This window comes from Branchiostoma floridae, chromosome 13 (genome assembly GCF_000003815.2).
Source record: "Branchiostoma floridae strain S238N-H82 chromosome 13, Bfl_VNyyK, whole genome shotgun sequence".
NCBI classification, from domain to species: domain Eukaryota; kingdom Metazoa; phylum Chordata; class Leptocardii; order Amphioxiformes; family Branchiostomatidae; genus Branchiostoma; species Branchiostoma floridae.
The window spans coordinates 19,093,875-19,121,360 of record NC_049991.1 but is presented as its reverse complement, the minus strand read 5'-3'; the positions used below and the strand labels follow the sequence as shown (position 1 = coordinate 19,121,360).

At 43.4% G+C, this 27,486-nt stretch overlaps 1 protein-coding gene and 3 non-coding genes across 4 annotated transcripts; 3 read left to right on the top strand and 1 right to left on the bottom strand.

Moving 5' to 3' along the window:
• The first annotated feature begins 406 nt into the window (after positions 1-406).
• Positions 407-27,486, top strand: LOC118429104. The gene is made up of 19 exons (XM_035839479.1): positions 407-644; positions 10,502-10,620; positions 11,529-11,669; positions 12,612-12,773; positions 13,292-13,454; positions 14,008-14,152; positions 14,941-15,072; positions 15,307-15,389; positions 15,884-16,072; positions 16,558-16,742; positions 17,416-17,554; positions 18,179-18,409; positions 18,911-19,054; positions 19,915-20,123; positions 21,085-21,193; positions 22,916-23,092; positions 23,952-24,142; positions 24,835-25,003; positions 25,832-27,486. Exons 1-19 carry the CDS (start codon positions 590-592, stop codon positions 25,927-25,929), a joined length of 2,841 nt encoding a protein of 946 aa, XP_035695372.1. The 5' UTR covers positions 407-589; the 3' UTR covers positions 25,930-27,486.
• Trnaq-cug lies at positions 20,551-20,622 on the top strand. Its single transcript has one exon. It is a non-coding gene; the product is annotated as a tRNA-Gln (tRNA).
• Positions 21,831-21,902, top strand: Trnaq-uug. Its single transcript has one exon. It is a non-coding gene; the product is annotated as a tRNA-Gln (tRNA).
• On the bottom strand, positions 22,020-22,091 carry Trnaq-cug. The gene has a single exon. It is a non-coding gene; the product is annotated as a tRNA-Gln (tRNA).

Sequence of the window (27,486 nt, the reverse complement as noted above, 5' to 3'; positions counted from 1 at the left end):
TACTGCGTACCTTCTAGGTTAGTGATACTAACGCCATGGGAAACTACTCAGTCCTTTGATGCCAGCAAGGTATACGTTCCCCGAAGTTAAAGATGTCACCGGCTTGCACATGGCTGGTACAGCGCTACAGGAGCTCTGCTTGGCAACGTCCTGTTCGTGCGGCTCATGATTCACTTGTGAATAGAGGGAGTTATATCACATGTCATGAACTCACGCGAGTGGAGATCTCGCGAGAGTTCATTCCATTGTGATATTATTGGGAATCCAATGATTCTGATACCGCTCATTAACAGGTGCCATACCTCTGCAGAAGCGCCACCATTTCCCTAGCGGTTTCAGAAAAAATTGCAGCAATGTGCTGGTATGCACGTAGTGTCACGTGACCTGCGTGCGAGGTCGCCAAACAGGTCAGACGAGCAGGTAGAAGCCGACCAGTGTCCAGGTGACGCAGAGCGCTCTCCGGGTTTTGTCCAGCAAAGCGCGGAAAGTTTTGGAGTTTTGGTTTAGAATTCTAACCGTACAACGTCCAGGAATCGCCGGTAAAAGGCGTAGTTCTTTGGAAAGGCGTTTGTAAGAGGACGACAACAAGATGTTGGTGGTGAAAGTTTTGGCAGCGTTCGTCCTACTGGCGACGGCGCAAGCAGGTGAGTGTATATATGTCCCGGTTTGCCGGTCCTTGGGGATTCTTGCCTCCAGGCTATGCTCTCCGATCCTTGTCTTGTGTTCAGAGAGGAACCAGAACGAGAAAATTGTGAGCCAAGTTGTCAAAATATGGACGAATTCTCCCTCTAATCTACGAGGATGTGATTGTTTTTACAAAGAACAAACACGGAAGTAGAACTCAACATAATTCAGACAGTTTCCTTGTCGGTCTGATGTGTAATACACATCAACTTTATATGGACCCAGCAACATTCGAGCAATCAAAAACTATTCAATGTTGTTATGTTATGCATAGTAGACAATGATATGTAGTTCTATTTCGCTGCATCAACGGGTGTGTCGAAAAACAGGCTAGGCAGCCGCAAACTTCGTGTTCGGATGAGGAAAGCCGAACGAATCTAGGTTTAGGACATCTACTTTTACTGTTCAACTGAGAAACAGACCTTTTATACTACTAATTAACCTACGGTTTTTCTCCACTAGATCATGAAAATCTCAGTCTGTTTGTTCCGTTAACGTCATAGATTGATTAAACAGTCCTTTCCATGTCGACATGTCAGCTCGCGCGCTTTGACGCTAACCAGCTAGTCGTCTAAAGCATTCTAAACCATTAGCCACTGATCAATGTTGTTTATGTAGGCAGAGAAAACAATGGCATGTAGCTCTTCTTCGCGACATAAACTAGCAAACTGTATACTGGTCGAAAAAAACAGACTCAAATTTCCTTTGTTTGGATAAGGGAGACAACGAATTTCAGTTTGTGACATTTTGAAAATCTACGTTTCTTGTGCAATTTACTACAAAGATGTCGGCCTTTTGTTTAGACTCAAAATTTTCTGCTGTTTTCTCCGCTGGATCATGAAAATATATCTGTGCTTACCGTGAACGTCACAAATAGATTCAACAGCTTTCACCTTATCAGTTCGCGCCATTTGAGTTCGCCTAGCAAGCCTTCCAAAGCTCTGTTGACATTTCAACCATTAAGCAGCGATCAATGTTGCATGTGTTGCTAGGGTAGACAATAGTATATAGCTCTACCTCGCCGTGGCAACTGTTAAACTTAGATTTATTTTGTAGCTGTGTTGGAAAATTGTGACGGGACAAGAAAATGAGGCATATGTACCAGGCTTTCCTATGGGGGTACGGAGACGGTAGAGTTCGGCAATAGACCTACGGTGTGAGTAAATTTCAGGATAGTCAGTTCATGGACGGGAAGTTCACATTTTGAGAAGTTTCCCCTCGCGCACTTGATTCGTGAAACCCCATTGTTCTTTTTATGTGGCACGGTTAATAAATTATCAACTTGAGTACAGTGCCCTTGCCTATTCAAAAGGAAAATATGCAAAAGAAAATCCATGGTAGCTACACTCCCCCGGCAAAACTATCCTCCCAACAACCAGCGTAGTCTGGTGGTGACTACAGAAAATACAGGCTTTCTGTGTTTTGATAAGAAAGACGACTTTTTCAGTGTACGGCATGCGATCTCTCAACTACAACAAAGTTTAATACCGCCATTGTCATTTGAGACTACTGTGAGAACTTAACCCTGTAAATTCTAGACAGAAAATCCACATGTAACGTGTTGGTCGTCGTAGGTTTATCGTATCAACGCCTGCCCTTTAACTTCCCCTCGCTGTTATCCTCTTCATACCATGGCATCTATGCCAAACAGGCGACACTATAAAAAATTATTTTTGTTTATTAGTAGATTGTCCAAATGAATTAATGTCTACAAGTATGTCGTAACCCGTTTGATTCATCATTTTATGTTCTACACCATGCTGGGCGCAATTCTGATAAAACCAACAACGTCGGAAGTACATGTCCAGCCAAATTAGATTTCTTTCTGAAATCTTTTATTTGCCAGCTTTGTGGCCCACTCCTTAGTCTTCTTGTGAGTCAAACGCTATCGAAATAGATGATAGCGACGATTTGAATGGTTCATGGTTTATGTACACGATTTATCTTTAAGTTTGAAAATGATGTTCATCTACCGGAAGAGAAGGCGGGAAAAACTTTTGATGTGGCAAAACTGTATGTTGGATTGTTGAGTTAGTGAATCATTCAGTGGAAACAAAAGGCAAATATGGCGACTGCGATTTTACTTGGTGGAAAAACTTGTTTTGTTCATCTGCGTCACGGATTACATAGGTGCGGTAACTGACCTTTCTTCAGGAATCTGACCTAAAAAAGACAAAACTGGCAGTAAAACTCACGTATCATAACTTTATTCAAATCACAACAGTTATAATCTTCTCGCAACTCAATATATGCACATGCCGAGTGAACATTAAGTGTACATCAAGAAAAAAAGAGTGAAAATCGTCGTCAAACGTCTAACCCTACCTAACCCACTTTTCGAGACAATCCCTTACACAAGCCTTCTTGGAAACGGAAACAGCAGGACTGTCGTCACAGCAGCTTCAGGCAAAATTCCATCTCCATCAAGACAATTGATAGTTACTGTGGCTTATTACAGGGCCTTTTATATGCCAGTTGCATATGTCATAGGCCATTAAGTTACTAGGCCTTTATCCATTTCAGTCGCTACACTTAACACTAATAAGAAGGCGAACTTCAACGCGCTGTATTCTTAAATCGACAAGAAATTGCCGTTCAAAAAATGTTTGCAATTTGTATCTTTATTTGCATTCCCTTACTCATATGGGCTAATCACAACACTTATCCTACATTAGAAGGAGTATTCAGGCAAATCGGAGCGTGCGAAGATGGCGCTGTTCTGTGTGGCAAATTTTCAAGAACAATCCTTCGTCGTGTTTTACCATTTTCTCTCCTATCATACCATGTTGAAGTCTCACAGAGAACTGAGACAAAAAGGGACGAAATCAGGACCTGCAAAATGAGCTCCGTAAAAATCACTGTCATTTAATCCATCGTTTTGCTTGCTTTGCTTGTATTGCACACCCCGGTAAACTGCCTCATGGCGTTACACAATAGGTCGTAGTAGTTCATGCTTCTACTTTCCAAGCAGAGATTCGACTCCGGCTATTTTTCAACATGTTTTATGCTTTTTTGTCGGCTTTCTATTTTCCTCATTGGCCTCATGTCTGACGAGCAATGAGGAAAATGGTACAAAATAGAAAGCCCGTCATGGTTCCTTTGTCTGCACGTTCAATATAAGTTTATCTTGATCGCGATTACAGCAACAAATCACTTGTCATCCACTTATTACTTACAAAAAGAAAAACAAGACAAAATCTATTTGCTCTAACATATCATGCATATTCATTTCTAGACAGAGGGAAGAAGCAGAATAAATTCACTACTAGCCCCATAGCAGCTTGGAAACTTGTACTTAGCCAATTGGTGAAAATTTGTACAGTAAAGGTCTTTATCTTTATTGGAAAAGGTTCAGGAAAGAAATGTTGATGGCTTTCAATGAGGCGGTCCTTTTGTCAGAAACAGTTTATCTTAACCGTGAACTGCGATTACATACACAAAGCTTTGAAACTTGTACTTAACCAATCGGGTAAAATATGTACAAAATGATCTTTATCTATTAGAAAAAGTGCAAGAGACATTAACTTTGATTGAAACAAACTTTGATGGCTTTCAATGAGGCGGTTCTTTTGTGTTCATAAAAAGTTTATCTCAACCGTGATTGCATTTACAAATCATTTGACGTCCATTACTTGTTGTCGCTACCCTTTGTACTTAGAATCCATATTGAACGTTTGAACTTTGCGATAATAACACTGTTCTCTTAGATTTAACTGCCTCGTGTATGTCAGCTGCGATAAGGTGTTACCATAGGACCCCTACTACAAAGTCTACAGGTGCTAGTGCAGAGTCCTGTATCATAAACAACATACCTTGCTTTACACGTGCATCCTACTCACCAACAAGTAATGTCGTATGGCGTCTCCCGGCCCCCTCCCGAAACAACTTTTTTTTTTTTTTTTAACTTTTCCGTGTCCGCCACGGCACTTTATTTTATTTACTCAGCACTGTACAGGGAGCACAGGGACATAAACGTGTTGTGTACATCATCGAGTAGCAATTGTCTCGGGTTATCTTTCCATCGTATCCAAGAAATATAAATTGAAAACTTGGCGATAGTCAACAATGTAATGTTACATTTGTTATGTTCCAACAGTACATTTTTAACAGATTGATTGTCTTCAGTATTATTTAATCTACCCCAAAATTTCCTTAGTCTATTACATTCTAAAAACATGTGTTCATAGTTTTCCAGCTTATTACAGATATCACAGAAAGGACTGTATACATTTCCAGACGTATCTCTTATTTTCCACTTGTTTAGGAGGTATCTGCAAGGAAGTATTTTATGGAGCAATTTGAAATTGAATTCGCGGAGCTTGTTGTATCTGATATAACATGTCTGGGACTCCCAGATAGCTTTCCAATCAAGGTTAGGGGTTACAGAATCCCAATATGCTTGGGCAGTAGGTCTTACAACATTTGCCATGAGACTAACAGAATACAAATATCTACTGTTAAGTGTATCAAGTGAAATCATGCTGGAATTGAACCATACACAAGTGCCATGTAATGTTTCACGACCAGTACAATCGTTTCCATCAGTCCAGCTATAGCCTATAGCTCTTTTGACCTGCATAAATTCACTCATCCAGTTTCTTTTGTCACTTAGCTTTCTTAACAATATATCAGATGCTACATATTCAGAGTTTTCACATAAGTCATTTACATATATCAATCCGCTCCTAATCCAGTGTTCAAAGAACAATGTGCTGTTATTAAGCTTGTAGTTTTTATTACACCAAATTATTTCTTGTCTTTGTCTTACAAAGTCTGTTTTTCCCCCTCCAAGTTCGTGCCAGGTCAAGACTACCTGTCTGTAGAAGGGTGGGAGCACTCTAAGAGAAGGAGCATCTCCTCCTTTACAAAAATTGAAGCGGAAGAGAAGGAAATCTTTTCCGAAATGATTAATAAAGTGTAATGGTATAAGATGCCAGTGGCGCTCTTTAGTGTCATCGAGTGCCGACTGCATTAGTCTTTTAACCCACACAGCCTGTAGGCTACTGCGTTTTGAATATATATCAACCATTTTTAACCCTCCTTCTTGGTAGTTTGAGTACAGCACTTTTCTTTTTATTTTGTCCGGTTTGCGGTTCCATAGAAAAGAGAAACATGCTTTTTCAATACGTTTCAAGGCCCAGTCAGGTGTTGAGATCATGGACATATTATAAATTAATTGAGAGATAGCTAATGTTTTTATAATCAGTACTTTACCATAAAGGGTTAATTTGCGACTAAGCCATTTTAGAAGCATATTTTCGAAGTTATCTATTCTTTTTTCCCAATTCAAAGTCTCACACTCTTCCTCTGACAGACCATAGTAAATTCCAAGGGATTTAATGGGTCTATTTGGCCAGTCGATTCCGAAGGGAGTGTCTCTTCGTCCTCGATTGGCCCCAATCCACATAGCTTCACACTTTCTACGATTCAGAGTAGGTCCAGCCACATTACTAAAGTCATCTACAATCTGTAAGGCATTTCTTATAGAATCATCTCCACAAAGAGTAAGAGTTGTATCATCTGCAACTTGACTTATCTTTAGTTCCAACATATTATCATTAATCTCGACATTAATACCCTTGACTGTGCGCGTTTGTCGAATTCTAGTAGCAAGAATTTCAACTACCAGGTTGAATAATAGGGCTGACAGAGGACATCCCTGTCTGATTCCTCTTTGCAGTTTGAAATAAGCAGATTTCCAACCAGCATTTATGATACAACTCTCTATGTCAGTATACATGGTCTTAACTATGGAGGTAAATGTGGGTCCAAACCCAAACTTGTCTAAGGTTCTAAGCATAAAATTCCAGTTTACCGAATCAAAGGCTTTTTCAAAGTCTAGCCAGACGACTGCAGCGGGTATGTTGTAAAAATTGGAGTAATAAATAACGTCCTGTATAAGTCTAACATTTTGTCCAATAAATCTGGACTTAATGTAGGCGGTTTGATCCTCAGAAATCAATTTTGGAAGAAAGTCCTGCAGTCGTTTTGCTAGGACGACTGCTAATATCTTAAAATCAGTATTCAGCAAACTTATTGGTCTCCAGTTGGATAAGTCAGTCTTATCGCCCTTTTTATAAATAAGTTTTAATAAGGCTCTCTTCTGTGTTACTGAAAGGTGTTTATTTTCTATCCCTTCTTTCAAGGATTCGAAGACCAGGTCTCCTATTTCTTTCCAGAATTTCAGGTAGAATTCGGCTGGTAAGCCGTCAGTTCCGGGAGCTTTATTTTGCTTCATGTATTTCAAAGCTGAAAAACATTCGTTTTTTGTTATAGGATCATCAAGCACAAGTCTGTCCTCATCCGAAAGAGAGGGTACATCAACCGACTCAAGAAACGTGTCGATTTGTTCGTCAGTAGCAGGATTATCACAACAATAAAGATTTTCATAGAAAGCTGCCTCCAAATCTAAAATTTTAAACGGATTTGTTTCCTCTCTGTTCTCATGCTTTAATCTAGTAATGGTGTTTTGTTTTGAACGGGAGCTCTCAAGAGATAGGAAATATTTGTTGGATCTCTCCCCTTTTTCGATCCATTGTTCTCTAGATCTTACTTGTGCCCCTTTCGCTTTATATTCATATATAGTTTCTACTTTTGACTTAACCTGTGCATATACATCAAGAACATCTTTATCTAGCGTCTCATCTATTTTCTTATCAAGTTCTGTTAACTGAGTTTCTAAGCGCACAAGGTCGTTATTCAGTTGGAATGCTTTTTGTCTAGAGAACTTATCCGTAAAGTCCTTAATCTTATTTTTGCAGATTTCCCAGAGCATTTGTTTCGATACATTATTGTCTTTAAACTCGTTAACGACATCAATAAGAGTGGACTTAACACCATTAACATAACAATCATCTGAAAGGTGTGAAGTATTGAAACGCCACACTCCGGGTCCTCTGGCAAAGTCTGTCAGTAATAACTTTAAAAATATCGCTTGATGATCAGTTTTTATAGAACAGCGTATGTCACATTTCACAACAGAATCAATAATCGACTTCTGAATGAGCCAAAAGTCTATTCTACTTGAAATTAAGTCTGGGTTCTTCCGCCTCCAGGTGAACTGCCTCACCTGGGGGTGGCGCTCCCGCCAGATATCCACGAGTTTTAGCTGTCTTTTAAATCTAATTAGTTCTTTTTCACCTGCGCTAGGCGCCAGAGATTGTTTACTATTCCTATCCATAGCTGTGCTATTTACCATATTAAAGTCCCCTCCAGCAATCAGATTATCGACATTGTTGTCATTAATCCAATCCCTTAGAGAGGTAAGGAAGGTTTGTTGCTCCTTCTTTTCAGTTGGTACATAAACATTAAGAATTGTAAGATCTTTTAACTTAATCAATAGTTTTCTACCATCATTTCCTTTGATTACATCTGTGACATTCATATCAATCTTCTTTTTACAAAGTATGGACACACCTCTACTATGAGAGTCACCAAAACAATGGAATTGAGGTCCATTCCAATCTCTTTCAAAGACATCCATCTTATCTTCAGTGTAATAGGTTTCTTGTAAGAGAAAGATGTCTGCCTTCTGGCGTTCCAACCAATGGTAAAGGGTTGTACGTTTACTGTGGTTTCTAAGACCTCGAACATTAAGCGAGATAAAGGATAAGTTGGATGTCATGTTGAGACAAAAAGAAACTCACAATCATAAGTCCATGAAGTTTAGCCTATGCGTCATCTTCACTTGAGCTTGTAAGCGTTGATCCTGTGGCATCAGACCCCGGGGGGCTGCTCCAAGAGTGCCGTCCGGCCTCTATCAGCTCCATTACTCGTGGGTCAGGTGCCTGCACCTGTCTGCTGGGCTGGACACCTGCTGCTTCCTTCCGACTCTGTTGTATCTGTCTGCTATTGGGCTGTTGTCGACTGCTACTTCTAGTCACCCTAGACCCTGTCGACTTCTGGCCCCCAGGTCTCTGTTGGTCTTTTTTGTTCTTCTTTTTGCTAGCCGCAACAGTAAAGTCAGTGATCTGGCTTTGTCTTGCCGCTGCGCTCCGTTCAGGTTCAGTGTCTGCGTCTTCACAGGAGTAGCCCTCAGAGGCAGATACAGCACCCCTCACTTCAGCTCCTGTCTCAAGACTGTTTTCGCCTGTAGAGGCTACAACTCCGCTACAGTCAGCTCGCTTGTGCCCTAGTTTATTGCACTGTGAGCATCTCCACTCAGAGGTGCAATCTCTCTTCAGGTGTCCTTTACCAAGGCACTTTGAGCAGTTTCTGTCGTTCGTCTGGTCTCGATAGAAAATCCGAGCCCTCCAGCGTCCTGCCAACTCGACGTTCCTAGGAATGTTATCTGCCGGAGTAGCAGGCTCTTGCATATAACCAAATCTGTCTCCGGTTTCACAGTTGGTTAAGCGGCCATCTACTCTTAACCTCTCGCGCCTGAGCGGTCCCAGAAGCTTGGCGCCGTATCTTCTTAGGCCCTCTGCAACAACACTATCGTCAACGGAAAGTGGTACATCCTTGACTGTGATGCGTACTCCCTCGTTCTGTCGAAAAGGATGTACATCTCGTAGGTCGACATGTTTGTTGCGAACATTAAATCCAGACACGAGTAGTTTTGCTCGATCGGCGATTTCACTTAAGTAAATTCGCCACATACTTCTCACCTGCTGGATGCCTAGAATTTTGGAGCCATCAATGACGCGACTAATTGCTTTATACACCTCGACGTTGGAAAAGTACGGCTCGTTCTGAGATACCTCATGAACATCCCTCTCCATGAAGAACAGGGGTTTGCAGCCCGACCTCACGTTAGATCCAGCAGTCTCTTCCCGTGATTTTGTTACAGGGCCTGTTGTTGCTGCTGCCTGCGCGTAGCTCGAGGGATGTGTCATGGCGGTCGCCATGATCCAACTTTCCGCCGCACTATCGGCTTTTCTCAGTCCGTCTGCGCCTCTCCAGCTTGTTTACCGGCTCGTGGGAGGCACAGTGTGGTCTTGGATATCTCCGACACACGATTGTCTAATATAGCACCTCAAGACTTTGAAATTGTATGGAATAAGCGATCGTAAGCGTAAGAGCGCTCGAAAACCCGTCTCCCTTGGGAGACGACCTCTGACCTCTCTTCTCCCGAAACAACTTTCTCAGTGGGTGCATTCAACACTGAGAAGGCATAAAGTTACCCTTTATCGTTGGCCATTTCTGTCTTACTGGCGCTGTTTTGGGCGCAGGCCTAGGTGTTCTAAATAGAACATGGGGTTCTATTTGTTCGAAATGGTGTTCGAAGGGAACGTTCCCTAAGAACCGAGGTGTTCGAAATAGGACAGGGGGTTCTATTTGTTTTGTTGGAAATGGTGTTCGACGGGAGAGTTCCCTAAAAATCGAGGTGTTCGAAACAAATTTAGAACAGGAGGTTCTATTTGTTCGCTATACTTCTACAGTGTTCTACAGGAACGCTCCATTACATTGTGAGTGTCAGCTGTGATAAAGGTTTACAATGTCGCCAGAATGTCCGCCCTTAGAGTCAACAGGGTGGATTGAATAGACCACCATAATTAATGCACCAAAGTAAAGCCACTGTAATTCAATAAATTGTCCTGTACATTGGAACTATTTACATGCAGAGGGTACCTAACGACACAGAAAGAAATGCGTGTAACAAATGGGACTTTCTTTAATCAAGCAAAAAGCTTTGAAACATTCAGAATTCGTGTTCTGAAAACCAACCTACTGGCAAATTGACAAAGAACGAAATCCCGGTGAATCAGAGATAATTTCTTTGGTGTAACTAGTTGATACTTAAAAAATGCTTGACGATTCTCAAGGGTGCTTCTTTTTTTTATTTTCATCTGTACCCCTCTCTTTACCCCCTACACAGAAGTGGAATTTCCCAGCGGTGAGATGTTTGAACCAATCGAAGATCTGTCCAGCCTTGGCGCTCTGGAGTCTGAGCTGCAAGATCCCAAGAACACCGGGAGTCAGGTGTATGACTCGGAGGTAAGAATGATTTCTAAACATGTGTGTCTTCTGGCTATATCATAGTATTATATAATATCATCTTCTTGCCTTCGTCAAGCTTATGTTTTTATAACATTTGTATGTAACGTTATATATATATATATATGTTGCATTGATGAAGAGCATAACTTGAGAATACCTAAATGACTTGTCTTGATATTTGGTAAGTGGGTAGGACCTCGAAGTGATTATTGGCCCCCCTGGCAGCTTATTATATCAATGCAGTGGAACTTCCGGTTTAGACGCCTCGTTTTCAGTGTAATACAAATTTGGTGTCAAATGGCAACCTGGCGTGGCGCTTTTCTGGATGAAGGTTAAAGGAAATCAGTTGTGGAAAACAATAGGATTTTCTAAAAGCATTTTCCAAAGATAATGCAAAGTGTCATTAATTGGTAATAAACCACTGGATTTATACTATATGATACAATTTTACCATTACCTTCGATAGGTGATGTGTTTTGTTTTGTTTTATAGTAAAAAATAGCCAAACAGCAGACATAAGATTACCGGAAAACCCTAGTGACAAGCAATAGGAATTCCCAAAACATCTATTGATAATTGATAAACATGGCGTCCATTTCTCTCTCCATGTCTTTGTACCCTTCTTCTTCTTCTGCGTACGTGCACTTCAATATGCTGAAGGCTCTGACATGGGCTTGGGTTAAGGGTATGTTGGTTGAAGACGGCGTGGTCGCTGTTTATTTGTTTGTTTGTTTTGATGTGATTCATTGTGTTTGTGTGGGGAGAAAGGCTATCGAGAGAAATAGAGATAGAACCTAGCTCCTCAAGGGCAGGGGCGCTACCCCCTGTCTGCCACCCTACAGTTGGGTGGTGGTGAGTACCCATAACTCTGGTTGTGATTTGCTTATTGTAAATGTTGTACCCAGGGATTTGAAGCCTTCGGACTGTCTCTCAACTTCGACGTGAGCGACTTCAAGTCCCCGACCAGCCGGTACTTCCGGGCCCACCCCGCCTTCATGTCCTGTCTGCAGAGGACTTACAACGTTCTGCGCAGAACTGAGGAAACGGTAAGGGATGTTTTACTCCTTTTTTTCTTCTTCTTCTCTTGACGTTAGGGGAGTGACTCTGGAAGCCACCGAGATCTTCCTCCCCTAGCATGTCCAAAAAAGTCTTTAGTCCAAAAGGTGCGAGAACTCCCATCTTCAGTTGGGTTGCGATTACTTTACTCATTCCACGTAGATAGACTCTTGTTCCATCATCTCGGGCGACCTCCTTCTCGAGTAGTCTCTCCATAGACGAAGTATTTGGGACATTTTTGTAGGCAGTTCGTTTTTATGTTTTGTAGGCTGTTTCACTAATGCATAGGTCAGATTTCCAAACCGGGGCCCGGCCGGGCTGTATTGTGTGTTTTAGGGAACGAAAAATAAACATGTATACTTGAAATAAAAACAAATCATGCCCTAGACTCTCCTTTTTACGCTTAGTGTATTTTGGTGTCCTTTGCATCATCTTTTCGTTCCCGAAAGCTTCCGGGTCGGGCCCCGGTTTGGAAATGTGACCTACGCATCAGAGATTTGTACCTAAGCGTTACATTAGCTACAGCTATAGAAATCGTTTACAGGGGTTTAATTAGATACTTTCACCTTTCTCCAGTGCTAAATCTGATCTCATGTTGTGGTACAATTGATTGAAGAATTAAGGCTACACTGACTTAAGTTTATGGATGACATCCTTGCGCGCGCGTTGATTTTCGCCTGTTTAAAAGAACAACTGTGGCCACATGTGACCCAATAGCATCTCTGGTCAATCAGAGTTTTATGCTTGCCGGAGGATCTGCTGTTGTCAGGGGGGAAGGGGACATATGGCCAGGGCATGGGGCTATTACAAAGCGCACTTGTTCCACTCTGAAAGTTCCCTCTCAAGAATGGCAATAAATCCTATACTATTTGGCGCATTTTATTACCTTGGTGTCTAAACTTCATCGAAATGTCAAATATCCCTCCGCGCAGGTGGTAATCGCGGAAGGATACCGCGTGGCGGCGGACAGCCCCTCTGACGTGTACCTACAGACCGGGGCGGCGGCAGTGATCCAACTCGAGGAGGAGGACGCGACCACCACCATCCAGGAACTGGCCGCCATCGTCATAGAGATCTGCGTACCCATCTTCCAGGTAACGAACAGTTACTAGTATCTCCCCTGGTGTGTTGCCTGACTATTTGGCCAATTTCTACTATGTGGAGCCTGGTAAAGGCTAGAGGGAGCTTTGGTGGCTTTAGAGGCTTCCTCGGATTGGTTTTGCATGGAAACCGGTACGTTTATAAGGAAAAGAAAAGCAAATTTTTCAAGTGATCTTGTTCCAGTTAAGCTCACTGACTAGCTAGTCTTCCACGGGTCGTGACAAGAAAGACGCTATGTACAGTTTTTACAAGTTCATTGTACAGAGGAAATTCTCTTAGCTCCTCCGGACGAGCACAATGAACAGCAGACCATAGCTTAACGTCCCGTCCTAAGGACTGCAACCCTTTCCGGTAGCGTGTACAACTGTAATCGAACTCACGGCTTCTAAATTAAGTTTGAGGCAGGGCCGCTAACCACTGGACCATCTTACAGCCAGTGTGTTACGCCGAAGGGTGGTTCATACAGATACAGACTATACAGGCTAACAAACCGTCTTTCTTTGCCTTGCAGGAGGTGCAGGGTGACATCGGGCTGGTGCTGTTCTCGGACAAGCTGCAGGTGCAGCTCCAGGGGGCTGACGAGACCGGGCCGCTCTTCCGCGCCGAGGCGGGGGCCTCCATGAACACCGCCGCCTTCGAGACCTGGGCTTGGGGACAGATAGACGAGACTTACGGTAAGGAAATGGTAGAAACTCTGGAATTATATAGATACTAGTGTTCAACATACAACAAACAACCGGCCACAGGGCTTCCATGGACACCGCCGCCTTCGAGACCTGGGCTTGGGGACAGATAGATGAGACTTACGGTGAGGAAATGGTAGAAACTGTCATAACATTTTCATCACCACAAGGCCGCCGTAGACACAGCGGGGTACGTTACACCTTGAGCATTGAGGCTTTCGTTAAGTATTCTAGCAGAGGTTGGGTCACGGAATTAGGTAGTAGTGACCGGGATTTTTACCGACTCACGCCGTGAGGGTTAGGGAGCGACAAGTTAGACTTATTTAGCTTTTGATCTTCAGAGCCGCAAAATAGCCATCTTTAGCGTATAGGAGAAGTAATCTTACTCGAACCAAAGACGTTATATAGAAAAAAACTCCCCTGCAGCTCAAGAGCAAGCTGCTAGGGGGGCCCAAGCCATTGTCCGAACTTGCTGGAAAGCGGCCCCAAGGCCGAACAGGCTAATATATGACTTAACTCGACAAGTTCGACTTTTGCCCCCCAGAACCCATCTCCGTACCTGAGTGCCCTGCGGACGCAGATTCCCTGGCGAGCGGCGAGACCTTCCCCACCGGCATCACAGCACCGGAGGACGAAGTGGGCGACATCGACTACCCTGTCACTAGGGACAAGGTGGAAGACTTCAAAAGGTACACATTTTTGTATCTGTATCTGATTCTCCTACGCAGAGACATCCAACGGCGCCAGCAAACAGCCTCTTGTCACCATCAGTTCTGGGTCGGCGTCGCCAAATACCAGCTGTCGGCCAATTCAATCAGAGAAAAGGCCTTTCATTTTTTTTAAAACTGAAAGGCCTTTTCTCTGATTGAAGAAAACAGAACCCTTATATATGCGAGATACCTTTTAAAGGTATCTCGCATATATAAGGGTAAGCGCATTAATGTTTATAAGCAGGGCGGTCAGGAACTGATGGTGACTGTTGAGATAGCAGATTACAGGCAAGAGGCGGTTTGCTGGCGCCAGGAGAATGCTATATCTATATACCCGGTACAGCTGCCCTTCGTTGTAACACACCAGCTTCGTGGGCACGCGGCGCGGCAGCAGCTGGTTCTACCTGTCACACCTAATCTTTGCACATCTGTTGTCTGCAAGTATTCTTTAAAACTTTCCACTTGAAAGAAAACATTTTTACAGAAGACATGCAGGATGGTCTAATGGTCAGGATTGTCGACTTAGAATATAAAGGTTCTTACTTGGAATACCTAGCAGGCCCTTATGTCATACTCCTAGGAAAGAGATTACAACGAAATGATACTACATATATGTAAACCAGCTGGATATATTCTCTAAAATATCTATGACGATTTAGAGAATTTACGTCATGTTTATTTAGGAGTCTATGATCTTATTAGACATCCAAATGACTACAAGAAAACGAAACAAGAAAATGACACCCTCTTGTTTTATTTCCCTCAAGGCTTACCCAGTACCCGGCCAGCAATATCGTCTTCGACAACGAGGAGCGCTCGGGTGCATGGTGCGGCTCGGAGGACAGGGGGCGCTGTGTGGACTGTTCCACCAGGATGCTGGGGTCCAGCCTCGACGACAGGTACTAAATAGCTCAGTCGCAATTAGATAAAGAGACCCAGCCGGGGAGTTAGGTTAAGGGCTGGTGTTTTTTTTTCACACTATCGGCTGTATAGGCTGGGCCCGGGGTCATAAGTCTTACAAAGTCTATGTCCTAATAGTGTTTTTTAAATATTTATACAATAATTTAGTGATATTTTCTACCAATACTGATGAACTTTCATGCTAATAAGAGACTCCTGATGTTGTCACGCAGGTGTGCTGACCGTGTGATGTCCAAGGCGCTGTTGGACCATCTCAGGACGGTACAGAGGATGGTGCAGGACGAGTTCTCAGGAGGTCAGTGCATAGCGTTACAACATGGTAGTAAGGAAAGCTTCTGGGAGTTTCATACATTGACTAAAATTCACTGAATCTGAGTCTCATTTAAATCCGTGCCTTTTTGATTGTTTCTGAAATATTCTTCTCTCTCATCTGTCCTTTGTTTTTGACCGTTTGGGCACCACCGAAGATCTGGCAACCAGTTTTCTCCACCCTTCTCAGTTCTTCCCAGTGTTTCACTGTTATGTATGGGCCCATCATTACTTTGTATACGTAGCTGGAACGAAAAAGCAAAACCCTAATCTCCAAGCAGATGTTGGGAGGCAAATTCCTTTCGTTTTCCTTGCTGCTCTAAGAGACTTTTCTGCAGTCAATTGTCACAGAAACGGGCAGCTCCGTTTTGCCTCCCATTATCAGACAGGAAATCCGACAAGCAGCCATCAGGTTTAGCAGTATAAAATTGTCTCAATGCTTTAACACTGTCATGACTGTCAAATTTTATTCCTTCACAGTGAAGCTGAAAGTGCTGGAGGCCTGGGACGAGCCTCATGCGGGCGCTACTACGGGAGATCACCCAGCGGGCTCCCTGCACTACGAGGGGCGGGCGGCGAAGCTGACCCTGTCCGACGGCGACGCGGCAAAGCTCCCGCGGCTGGCGGCCTTCTGCATCTGCGACGGGGCTGGATACGTAGAAAACAAAGGTATGGCCTGGGAAAAGGACTTTCTCCACTTTACTCAGGCGAAGATATGAGTACCAAGTTTCGATTAGGGACGTCCCTTGGATAGAACGTTAAATGCCGAGGTCCCGTGTCTGGGGAGAGCGATACTCCACACATGTTAAAGAACCCATCACAAATTTAGAAAAAAAAATAGGAGCATTCCCCGGTGTGCTATGGTGTAAATCCTTCTGTCTGCTGGAGTTTGGGATTCACTCCCACACCGGGGAGCCCCAGTTCAGTTGGTATGATTATTTGGGGTTGCATTCATCCCTCCGGTTGGAGACGTACATGTTGATCCGGTTGTGCTATAGCGCCCGGTGCTAAAACTTGGCAAGTAGTTAGCCATAGATGCAACACACTGATCGAGGTTGGATAGAAATGACGTAGTGAACTCTAAAATTAAACATAATGCTTCTCCTCAGTTGAAGATAAATACTTGATATTCTTACTGCTTTCCACACCTCCAGGGGACCACATCCTCGTCGCCGTGCAGAAACAGGAGGGTTTCACTCCAACTTTCATCGAGTTTCCGGAGACTACCCTGTTCGAAGTGACACCACCTGCCGAGATGGAGGGGAACTACACCCTAGAGCCGGAGCAGTACACCGATAACGACACCCTGCCGATGCCTCTGTTCGATAGTGACAAACGGGTAAGGAGAACTTGCGGTGCTGCACTGACTGATGTAATTCTCTCTCTGCTTCCATCTGTCCATCTATACAACTTAGATCCTGTGTGTGTGTGTCTGTCTGTGTGTGTGTATGTGTGTGTGTGAGTGTGTGCGTGCACGTGCGTGTTTGTGTGTGCGTGCGTGTGTGTGTGCGTGTGTGTGTGTGTGTGTGTGTGTGTGTGTGTGCGCGCGCGCGCGCGCGTGTGTGTGTGTGTGTGTGTGTATGTGTGTGTGTGTGTGTGTATCTGTGCCTGGGTGTTGGAATAAAATATAGCATAGTAACATAGCTTTGGATACTTCTACCCCATAACAATACCAACCCAATGTCCTGAGACTTTGTCAAACAATGCGAAATCAATTGACTAGAAGAAAAGAGTTGGGCGTTCTCATTGATCAAACCATCAGACTAAGTCGCTGCATCACTGACAACCAAGAATCTCCCAAGGGCTCAAGATCGGTAGAATGACAGGATTAGAACACAGGACTTCTGGATTCTGGGGCAAGCACCTTACCGTTACGTCACATGACGGTCCTCACACAAAGCTGTACATAGTAGTAGCCCACAGTGTTCTGCTACTGCAGTGGTCTGGACAAATGTTCTAGAGCTTTGGCAAAGGTACCAGCTGGTCATCCCTTCTGTCTTGTCTTCTCACAGGAAGCTGAGGAGATCGGAGCGAACGTGACGATCGGAGACTTTAAGGATCCAGCCGCCCGGTACTTCCGCCTCAGCCCCCAGATTGTGCAGTGTTACGAGGCTGTGGCGCTGAGGGAGAACAAGTGGAACAAGTTGGGAGGTACGAACAATTCACTACAGTAACTCTACTTGAGTGGCGGCGATATAGTAGTAGTCGGGATTTTTACCGGCTGGCTCCTCTACTACTACTGTATCTGCACCACCCAACCTCTGCTTGGTATCTATCTATGTTTATCTATATCTGTATTTGCGTAAGAGAAACAAGAGATTCGACAGCAACAATGGGCAAAGGTTCTGATACCAGGCTTAGCAAAAGTCTTTGAATTCCCAACCAAATAACGGCACTGGTTTCGCATTCTGTTCTTACAGATATGTACTGTCACATCGCTGTGTTGGAGGGCTACCTGACGACAGAGAACCAGGGGGACCACTTCAACATGTCCGACCCTTACTGAGTAATGATACTGATTTCGCGTTGTTGTATTACAGAAATGTACCGACACATCGCCGTGTTGGAGGGCTACCTGACGACAGAGAACCAGGGGAACTACTTCAACATGTCCGACCCTTTCTTTTTTATGCTGGTACTTATTTCGCATCACATTTTTACAGAAATGTACCGAAACATCGCTGTGTTGGAGGGCTACCGAGAACCAGGTCGACTACTTGAACATGTCCGACCCTTACTTAGTAGTTGTAATGATTTCGCACTCTTGTATTACAGAAATGTACCGGCACATTGCTGTGTTGGAGGGCTACCTGACGACAGAGAACCAGGGAGAATACTTCAACATGTCAGACCCTCGCTACGACCGCCACACCCTGGGCTGGGCCATGCGAGTCGGTTACTATGGCGACGAGATCTACGACCACGAGAAGTACTCGCCCTTACGTCTCGCGACATTCGCCGTCATCAAGTGTGGACCGCTCTTTGATGATATTGGGAAAGGCATTGGTAAGAGAAGTGCTAATTAGTTTTTTTTTGCTTTTTAATGGCGATAAATACTAGTATATAGCAACTGAATGTGTAGAACTCATTCATTTACAGTGTTTGCAGGTTATTAACATTGTATGCATATCTTTAACCCAAAAAGATGTCGGAAAGTAAATCACATCATAGTCCAATAGTGACTGCAATTACGCAGATTGCTTTTCCTCTTTTCCTCTGCTGATGCATTTTCCTAGGCTCTGGTAAGAGTATAACCTTGACATCCAAGATCCAATAAACGAGATCCGATAGCTAAAATAATGATACTATAAAAACTCTATCATGAATAATGATACTATTAAGATAATGATACTATATAAAATATATAGATTCTAGTATTTCAGAACTAGTTTTGATAATAATTGTCCTGAGTCCGCAATTCAAATAGGCAGCAAGTTATTGATATCTCTGATAAGCCATTCATTCATTCTTTCATTCATTCATTTATCCATTCATTTTATCCCCCAGGTGTGGGCCTGTACCGGAACTCCACGTTTATTGACATCCGGGACGACACGGAGTTCTGGGCGGACGACCCCGACCTGCTTCCCGTCAACGTCACCGAGTCCGACTGGGCGGGCGAGATGGCCATGCTTCTGGACTACGCTATCGGTGAGCTACGTGTATTAGACCATTTGGTCATTGCAAGATTATACACCGAAGTTACCAACCAATGATTGATGTGTTCATAAATTCGTATTTTCCCAGAACGTACATCACCCCTTCCTTCCATCATTCTTTCCTTCCTTCCTTTATTCATTCCTTCATGCATTCCTTTACCCCGTCCCGCCAGAGGGGCGTATAATCAAGACAGTCCCGCCTACGAATCAGTAGGTAGAGTTCCAGCACCATTTCCTTTTTCTTCCATTACTTCGTTCACTCACTCCTTCATTCCTTTATCCTTGCCCACAGAGGGGCGTATTATCGAACCATGAAGCGCAGTCCTTTTCTCAGTCCTTCCTTCCTTTATTCACTCATTCCTTTATTTATACCACAGAGGGGCGTATAATCGAGCCCGACAGCCTGGAGCGCGCCTGTCTGCACCCGGACCCTCCTGCGAAGCAGTCCGCGGAGTTCCAGCACATTTTCCTTTTCTTTCCTTCGTTCACTCATTCCTTCCTTCATGCATTCCTTCTTTCATTCCCCACAGAGGGGCGTATAATCGAGCCCGACAGCCTGGAGCGCGCCTGCCTGCACCCGGACCCGCCGGCGAAGCAGTCCGCAGAGTTCCAGCACATTTTCCTTTTCTTTCCTTCGTTCACTCATTCCTTCCTTCATGCATTCCTTCTTTCATTCCCCACAGAGGGGCGTATAATCGAGCCCGACAGCCTGGAGCGCGCCTGCCTGCACCCGGACCCGCCGGCGAAGCAGTCCGCGGAGTTCAAGCACGAGCGCGTCGAGGCCTTGAAGCGCCTTCCTTTCTTCATTCCTTCTTTCCTTCGTTCACTCATTCCTTTATCCCTTTCTCCCAGAGGGGCGTATAATCGAGCCTGACAGCCTGGAGCGCGCCTGCCTCCACTCGGACCCTCCCGCGAAGCAGTCTGCGGAGTTCCAACACGTGCACGTGGAGGCCGTGAAGCGACGCCGCCGGAGGAGGGAGGCCGGGGAGGAGGAGGAGGTCTGCATCCCGAGGTCCGACACCGAGTTCTGCACCGAGACCACGCCGCACAGGGAAGTGGAGGTAAACTTTTTGATTATATATTAATATCATTATCATTATAATTATTATCATTATCATCTTCATGAAAAATTTGAGATATTTTTTTAGGCGAGTCTGTATGTGTGTGTCTCTCTGTGTGCGTTTCTGTGTGTTTATGTTTCCGAATATTTATGATCAACATAACTTTAGAACCTCTGGATGGATTGCAGTAAGTGTATAGAGACTGGAAAGACGAAGGTCATCATTATCATATTATTATTTCATTATCATAATTATCAATTTTGTTATCATTATTAGCATCATCATCATTATCATCATCCTAGAATTTCTGGAATTCACACATCAAAGCGATTGTACAATAAGCGTAAATGCCTTTGCCCCTGAGGCGTCGACAAAAAAAGAATGGGGTTAAGCAAACAAGTGCAATAATTCAGCATTCATTCACACCGGTTCCATGGTGTAATGGTTAGCACTCAGGACTCTGAATCCTGCGATCCGAGTTCAAGTCTCGGTGGAACCTGAAATTGTTTTTTGTTGCTAGATTTGTTTTTCTGAATCTGACTAGTTGACCAAGAAATATGACTGCAACTAGCTTTAGGGTATAATGCTACGATACCAATTGTAAGAAGCGGCGATTCCAGGTAGTTTGAATTCGAATGTAGTTCAGCATTTTCGGCACTTACGTGGCGAAGACCACTATTGTTGTTAAGTTGTACATTTTGCCATACTGAGCTAACTATTTATTGGTCACAACAAAACATGCATGATGAAACGTACACGGTGCACTAGCCACCACCAGAAAATCAACTTCTAATCTCGTTCTAAATTCAGTTATGGTAGCAATAAATGAACACATAAAAGTTTTTCAAAGAGAGCTAGGTGTACTAGCTGCATTAGAAATATGCATCAGCCTATACAGTGAATATCTCTCTTGTTGTATAATCTATACATTTAGGAATTTACATGTGTCTTTTTACTCCAGGTTGCCCATATCTGGGGCGAGGTGAAGCGTAAGCACCTGTTCCGACCGGAGGCGGACGTCAAGGCGGCGCTGGAGGGGTGCTTCGGCGCCTGCGGGACCTGTCTGGAAGGTACGGTAGCCTCTTCAAGTTACTCTTCAAGTAGATATTGGTGGGGAAAATCGTGACCTTTTCCTTATATATCATATATCGTGGAGGCAAAATACGACATAGAAGGAAAAGGTAACGATTTTCCCCAGCAACCTCTGTTTGGAGAGTACTTCATGTCTCCACATGTCGCTTGTCGGAAATAGTAGAAATTGGCAAAGCCGAATAGATAGAAAACACACGACTTTCCTCACTTCAATCCTGTGGAAAATAAGCATCTAGCTTCGGTTAGGGCCGTCCCTTGGATAGAACGTTAAATGGAGGTCCGGGACCCGTGTTTGAGTGTTAGCTGTCTGAAGGCTGGAGGGGTGTTTTGGCGCCTGCGGAACCTGCCTGGAAGGTTGGTAACGTCTAACATGCTCCACAAGTCAATACAAGTAGTACAATTTGGCATGGCCAAAAAGGCTTTCCTCACTTCATTCCTGTGGAAATTAGTACCTTCGGTTAGTGCCGAAGTTTGGGGCCGGCTAACACTTCTTATATCTTATATGTCTATTTGGCCAATTTCGTACATTTCAAGCGACATATGGAGTCAGGTAGCACAAGGTTGTCTATAGACAATCTGTATTTTCACTCGATGCACATCACTTGTCATCATACCGGTTCCATGGTGTAATGGTTAGCACTCTGGGCTTTGAATCCAGCGATCCGAGTTCAAGTCTCGGTGGAACCTAAGGTTTTTTTAATGCTTTATTTAAGGCTTTATTTTCAGTATGTTTCATAAAAAGAAGTAGGAGTTAATTTTCTCTTATAGATGATATAAAGAATTGAAAAAAAGGAAATCACCTTCAGGTTCCACCGAGATTTGAACTCGGATCGCAGGATTCAGAGTCCTGAGTGCTAACCATTACACCATGGAACCGGGCTGACGACGTTTACATGTCACGGACTTAATATAGCTGTGCTCGGCTGTTTGCTTAGGGCTGTTCCAATTTGTACTGTGCCCTGGAGGTGGCGCTATATCTACAGTATCCTAATTCTAAAATTACTCTTCTAGAAACCCACCAAAATTTCTATACATAACTGCCAACGCGTTACCAAACGATTAGCGACATCTATTGCATTAACTTTTATGGCACTGAGATTTGAGGAAGTTTTATAATGCCCCAGTTTTACACCATATTTTTCTAAATTTTATAGTGACTCCGGAGTCCCTTACATTTTTCAGCCGATATTTTTCTGGGTAAATAGTTTTATCGGCTTTTTAAGTCATAGAATAAAGTTTTTACACAACCGATGTTTTATTTCCTCCGACGTTTCGGTGACCATCTGCCACGTTCCTTAGGGCAAAACAGGAACACCTATAGCTGCAGGGCGATGTGAACTGGTTAGAATTGCTCTGAGGAAGGTGGCAGACGGTCACGTCACCGAAACGTCGCTGAAAAATAAGCCGTTTCACAGAGATCAGCACGCATGTGCGGCGGCAGGAAATCTAGGTAATATGTCAAAGGCCTCGTAAAAGTAAACAGTCATTGTTTCTACTTTTGTTTTGATTTACATAACAACGTTCAGTGGGTTTTGTTTTTTGTGAGCCTTTGACATATTACCTAGAATTGTTGTCACCGCACATGCACCCTGATCTCTGTTAAAGGGCTTATAAAACAACGGTTGTGTGAAACGAGTCTATGTCTTCATGTTTAATAACATTGACCTTTGACCAGTCGATAATGACCTTTGCCCCCGCAGGTGCCATCATGGAGGATAAGACGGAGCACTGTAACAACTTCCTGCACTGGGTCAACTTCAACTTCCTGAACGACGAGCCTGACATCACAAACTTCTGGGCACGTGACAACCAGGAACTCAAGGCGCAGGCGTGCCGCGACCACTGCATTGTCAAGGCACCGGTGTTCTCCCTACTGGGTTAGTTGTTTTTGTTTGTTTGTTTTGTGTTGCATATAAATGATACACTGCCTCACGAAGTAACACATCCGCTCTGTACACAAATTACAACGTGTGTATTCGATTTTTGAGTCATCACACGTTGGGGTCTTCCCCTAGTCTTATTGTCCTACCTTCGTTGTACCATCCAAGAGACTTCAGTCCCTACAAGGGCTGTAACTGTCCCTTCATGACTACGGTACAAACTTGCATTAATATTGTTAGAGTAGAATAAGATGAGACGTTCACTCTGTGGTTGCCTGGTCAGAACTGATTGTGGACAGACTGTGGTCTGTCCCTTTATTGAACTCTAATCATAAACATATGTGAGGTGGTCTGTCATAGCTAGGATCACCTATGGCCAGTATTATACATCTTCCTGTTATCTTCCTGTCATCTCACATTGCGACATCCATATGTGCATCTAAGAATATGAAGAGTGCTGAAGGCTACTGCCTCTTCAGGATTACGGTACGAACATAGCCCGTTGCCGTCCTTGGTGCTGAACGCACATCTAGTGACTGAAATAGTGAAAAAAACACTAGCAGACTGAGTAGCGCTAACAGTAACAGTAGTAGGTAGCTATAGCATAGTGACATTCAAGCTACTTCTTTTGCCGTGTTCCCACCTACGTCCAGTGAGGAACTCTTCCGCCCAGAAACCCCACCAAAAGTGATCCGCAAATCATTTGTGAGAATGCTAAAGTTGAAAAAAAAGGAACGTATAGACATGCCACATCTATTGAGGAACTGTAACACTAAGTTAACACTAACGCCAGCACTACCACTAACGCCAACAGACGACACTAACGGTCAAAAACGCTTTATATCTATGTTCACAGCCCCCTCTATTGAGGAACTTTACCGCCCGGACCCCAAGAAGAGCGTGCAAGAACAGATCTATTCCATGGCCAACAACCCGAGCCCCGTTATGGAGCTCATGCAGATCATCTACGCTGCGCATGCGTCAGGAAAGGTCGAGTTCTACGTGGAGGACGCGGCGGAAATGCAGTCCCTAAGGGCACCGCTCAAGGTCAATTATATTCTTATTTGGTTTTTGTTTGTTTGTTTGTTTATTCATTTCTTTGTTTGCTTGTTTGTTTTCTTTAGGCATTCACTTTGTCATGTTAGTGCCATAGACCTCAGCGCGTTTTTCTTGTTGGGCCGCTCAAGGTCATTTACTTCGTTGTTTGGTTTTCGTTTGTTTGTTTCCTTGCTTGTTTTCTTAAGGCATTCGCTCTGTCTTGTAGTGCCCTAGACATAAATACGTGAAAGACTTCAGTTCATGGGGTTCTTGTTGGGCCGGGCCGGGAAATACCGGACCTAAAAAAAATCAGTGTACCGGATTTTGGAACGGTTGGAAAATAACCAGGCTATGCTAGCAGGCGTTAGAACATGTTTTAGGGCTCACTGATCCAAGAAAATAAAAACGAAGAGGAAAGGGAGGAAATATCTTTTTAATCCTTGTTGATAATGCGTACTGTAGACGAGAGCCTCAGTATGATGAGAGCCAAAAAATGTTTTGTAGTTGAACAGTTTTAAGCTCTGTTCCAACACAAGGAAAACACCATGACTTTTCAGTCAATCTCGTCGACCTTCATTAGATGACTGATTCACTGCAATAGTGATTTTTTTCGTCCTGTTATAACAAAACTCAAAACTGTTCCACAACACAGATGAGTCGTCATTTGAGTAAACTTTGTGTGTGTGTTTTTCCTCCCCCAGGTTGTTCTGGTGTTCAACAAGAACGTCAGCGAGGTGATCATCAACGCTGTAGACGTGGAGGCGGCGGAGGGGGTTGTGCAGAACCTCGTGTTCGAGTGGACCAAGTCCTCCTGTCCGGATGACACCCGCGAGTTCATCACGCCTTTCTCCATAGTCGAAATGCCCTCCGGTAAGATGTCAACCATTACACTGAAGTACATGTACTGTAGAAAAAAATCATACATCTTAGTCTCCAAGCAGACTCTACGGTGCCTTAGAGATAGTATCAAAGCTGGCAAGGGACTTGGTATAGCGGTGCCCGTTTGACTCCCTTTGGCCGGCTATACTCCTTTGCCAGCTTTGGTACTCTTTAGGATCCGTAGGGTCTGTTTGGAGACTAATACACGTAACCAAATGCAACAAGACAAACCTTCCATTGGAAAACCTATCTGTTCTTTTATCTTTACTACAAGTGAAAAAGAGGAGAAGTTGAATTCATAAAGAATGTGAGAAGTGGAATTGTGTGTTTTCCATTACCATAGTTCTGGATGCCTTTGTCATTAGTTTCCACAGTGTCAGAAAATCCAAAGGCAAAGCTCCTATCGAAACAGTTTTCATCGTGACAAACAAGCCAGATCTCCTATTGGCACTTCAACTATGCCAAGAATAAGCGTCATAAAGGAAAGACTGCAAAATCTAGAGGGAGAAGCTCTTTAGAGCCGTTCTTGTTCTGAAACTGTCCGTTTGGACACGTTTGAAACGGCTACTTGACCGTGTTGTGCGTCCTACGATGTCACTACTGGGAGAGTACAAACAGTGTGCAAACAGTGGTTGTACTAGTCAGGAGACTTAATAAACAACAATAAACAACAACAAACAACAGTAAACAACAACAAACAACAATAAACAACAACAACTTGTAGGGGTTTTCTGGTCAAGCTCAAGCGCAGTTGATCTAGTCGTCGCTTCAAGTTCAAGAGATCTCTACCCTCCATTAAAGATGTTGTTGTTCCTACAGGAATCGCCAAGAGGAGCCCTGAGCACGAGATCCGTGAGATGATGCTGGAGCGGCACCGCAACTGGGAACACGACTGGATCAGCAGCAGCTTCGGCTAGAGCTCCGGGCAACAGATGGAATGGTGCCTACAGAGAGACACGATTACTTCGTTCGTCCGTTCGTTCGTTCGTTCCTTCCTTCCTTCCTTCTTTCTTTTTTTCCTTCTTATCCTATCTCTTACTTTTTTATCTTTCAAACATCCATCCACCTTTTCTTTCGGCTAGAACTCTGGGCACCAGATGGGAGAATATACCTTCAGAGAAACGCTATTAGGGGATCCTTTGTTCAGAGTTCCTTCCTTCCCTCCCTCCTTTCTTCTTTTCCCATCTCCTTTGTTCGTTCCTTCCTTCTTTTCCTATGTTTAACTTACTTTCCTATCTATTTCATCCAACCATTCATCTATCAATCCTTTCTTTTTCTCCACTCTACCCTTTATTGTTCATTAGCGACGTACACGAGAGGGAAGCGTTAGTTATGGTATTGAATGTTTTAAACTACTGAGACTTTTATCGGTTAAACGGACTAATTATGGCATAAGACAATTTTACTGAAAGTTATGCTTTAAACGAGCTTTTTTTAGAATTAAGTCTAGTCATGCAGTACCTGTAACGGTCGCTAGACACAGTTTAACTGAGTTATGGTTATTGCCTTGTTCCAAACTCTTAGAGTCTAACTCAATAATTTACATAATATGTACTGGTGTGTCTTTCTATATACTGTTTTGGCTTCCACTGTTTCACCGCACAGCAAGGAATTTCACCTGCGCACTTTTATGAACCTTTGTTTCATGCAGTTTAAATGTTTTTGTAAATATTGTTTGGTTTAGTTAGCACAATGCCTGGTGTTATGTACAATTAATGAAGGTAAAGTCGCATGACATATTTGAGAGGTAATGTGGGTATGTTTATCTCAGTTGTTAATTTCGTTGAAGCTAAGTTTTTAGATTTTTAAGTATTGTAGAAAAATTGTGAAACCAGAAGAGTTAAGGACAGATTCTAAAGAATTCGTATTTATCAAGCTTGTGTGTGACAAATTTTGAATATGGTGAAAGTTAATGTGTCATTTTAGTCATGGTTCCATGTTTTTATTTGCATTTTATTTGCAATTTCTTGTTGGTTTTATCTTTGTATCAAAGCAGTTTAAATTACTCTATCTCTTACACAGAGGGAACCAGAGTCGCAATACTTCTTCTAGACCAGACGGAGTGTGACTCTGGTTCCCTCTGCGTAGGAGAATGAAATTATCAGTATACAATAGAGAACAAATCTTGAATGGTGCAATATATATATCTTTAGACTTGGACTAAGTCACGTACGTCGTGTGATCGTCGTATGATGACTTTGATGCCATAGCTATAGGATTTTCAAGCAGTCTGTGACAAAAACAACACAACCGTTCAAGGTTCAAACAAACACACAAAGCTGACAAAGATCTAAGACAGCCTTTTAAAGATGAACTTTGCAGGACACATGCATGGCTGTCCAAAAAAGTACCCTAATCTAGCAATCAGACGACAATCACACGACGCATGGGATTTCGCTCTAAGTTGCTTTCAAAATTGTATGTGGTGAGTGTAAGGCTGGTTCTCTCATCAAATAAAAAACTCCTCGTGGGTA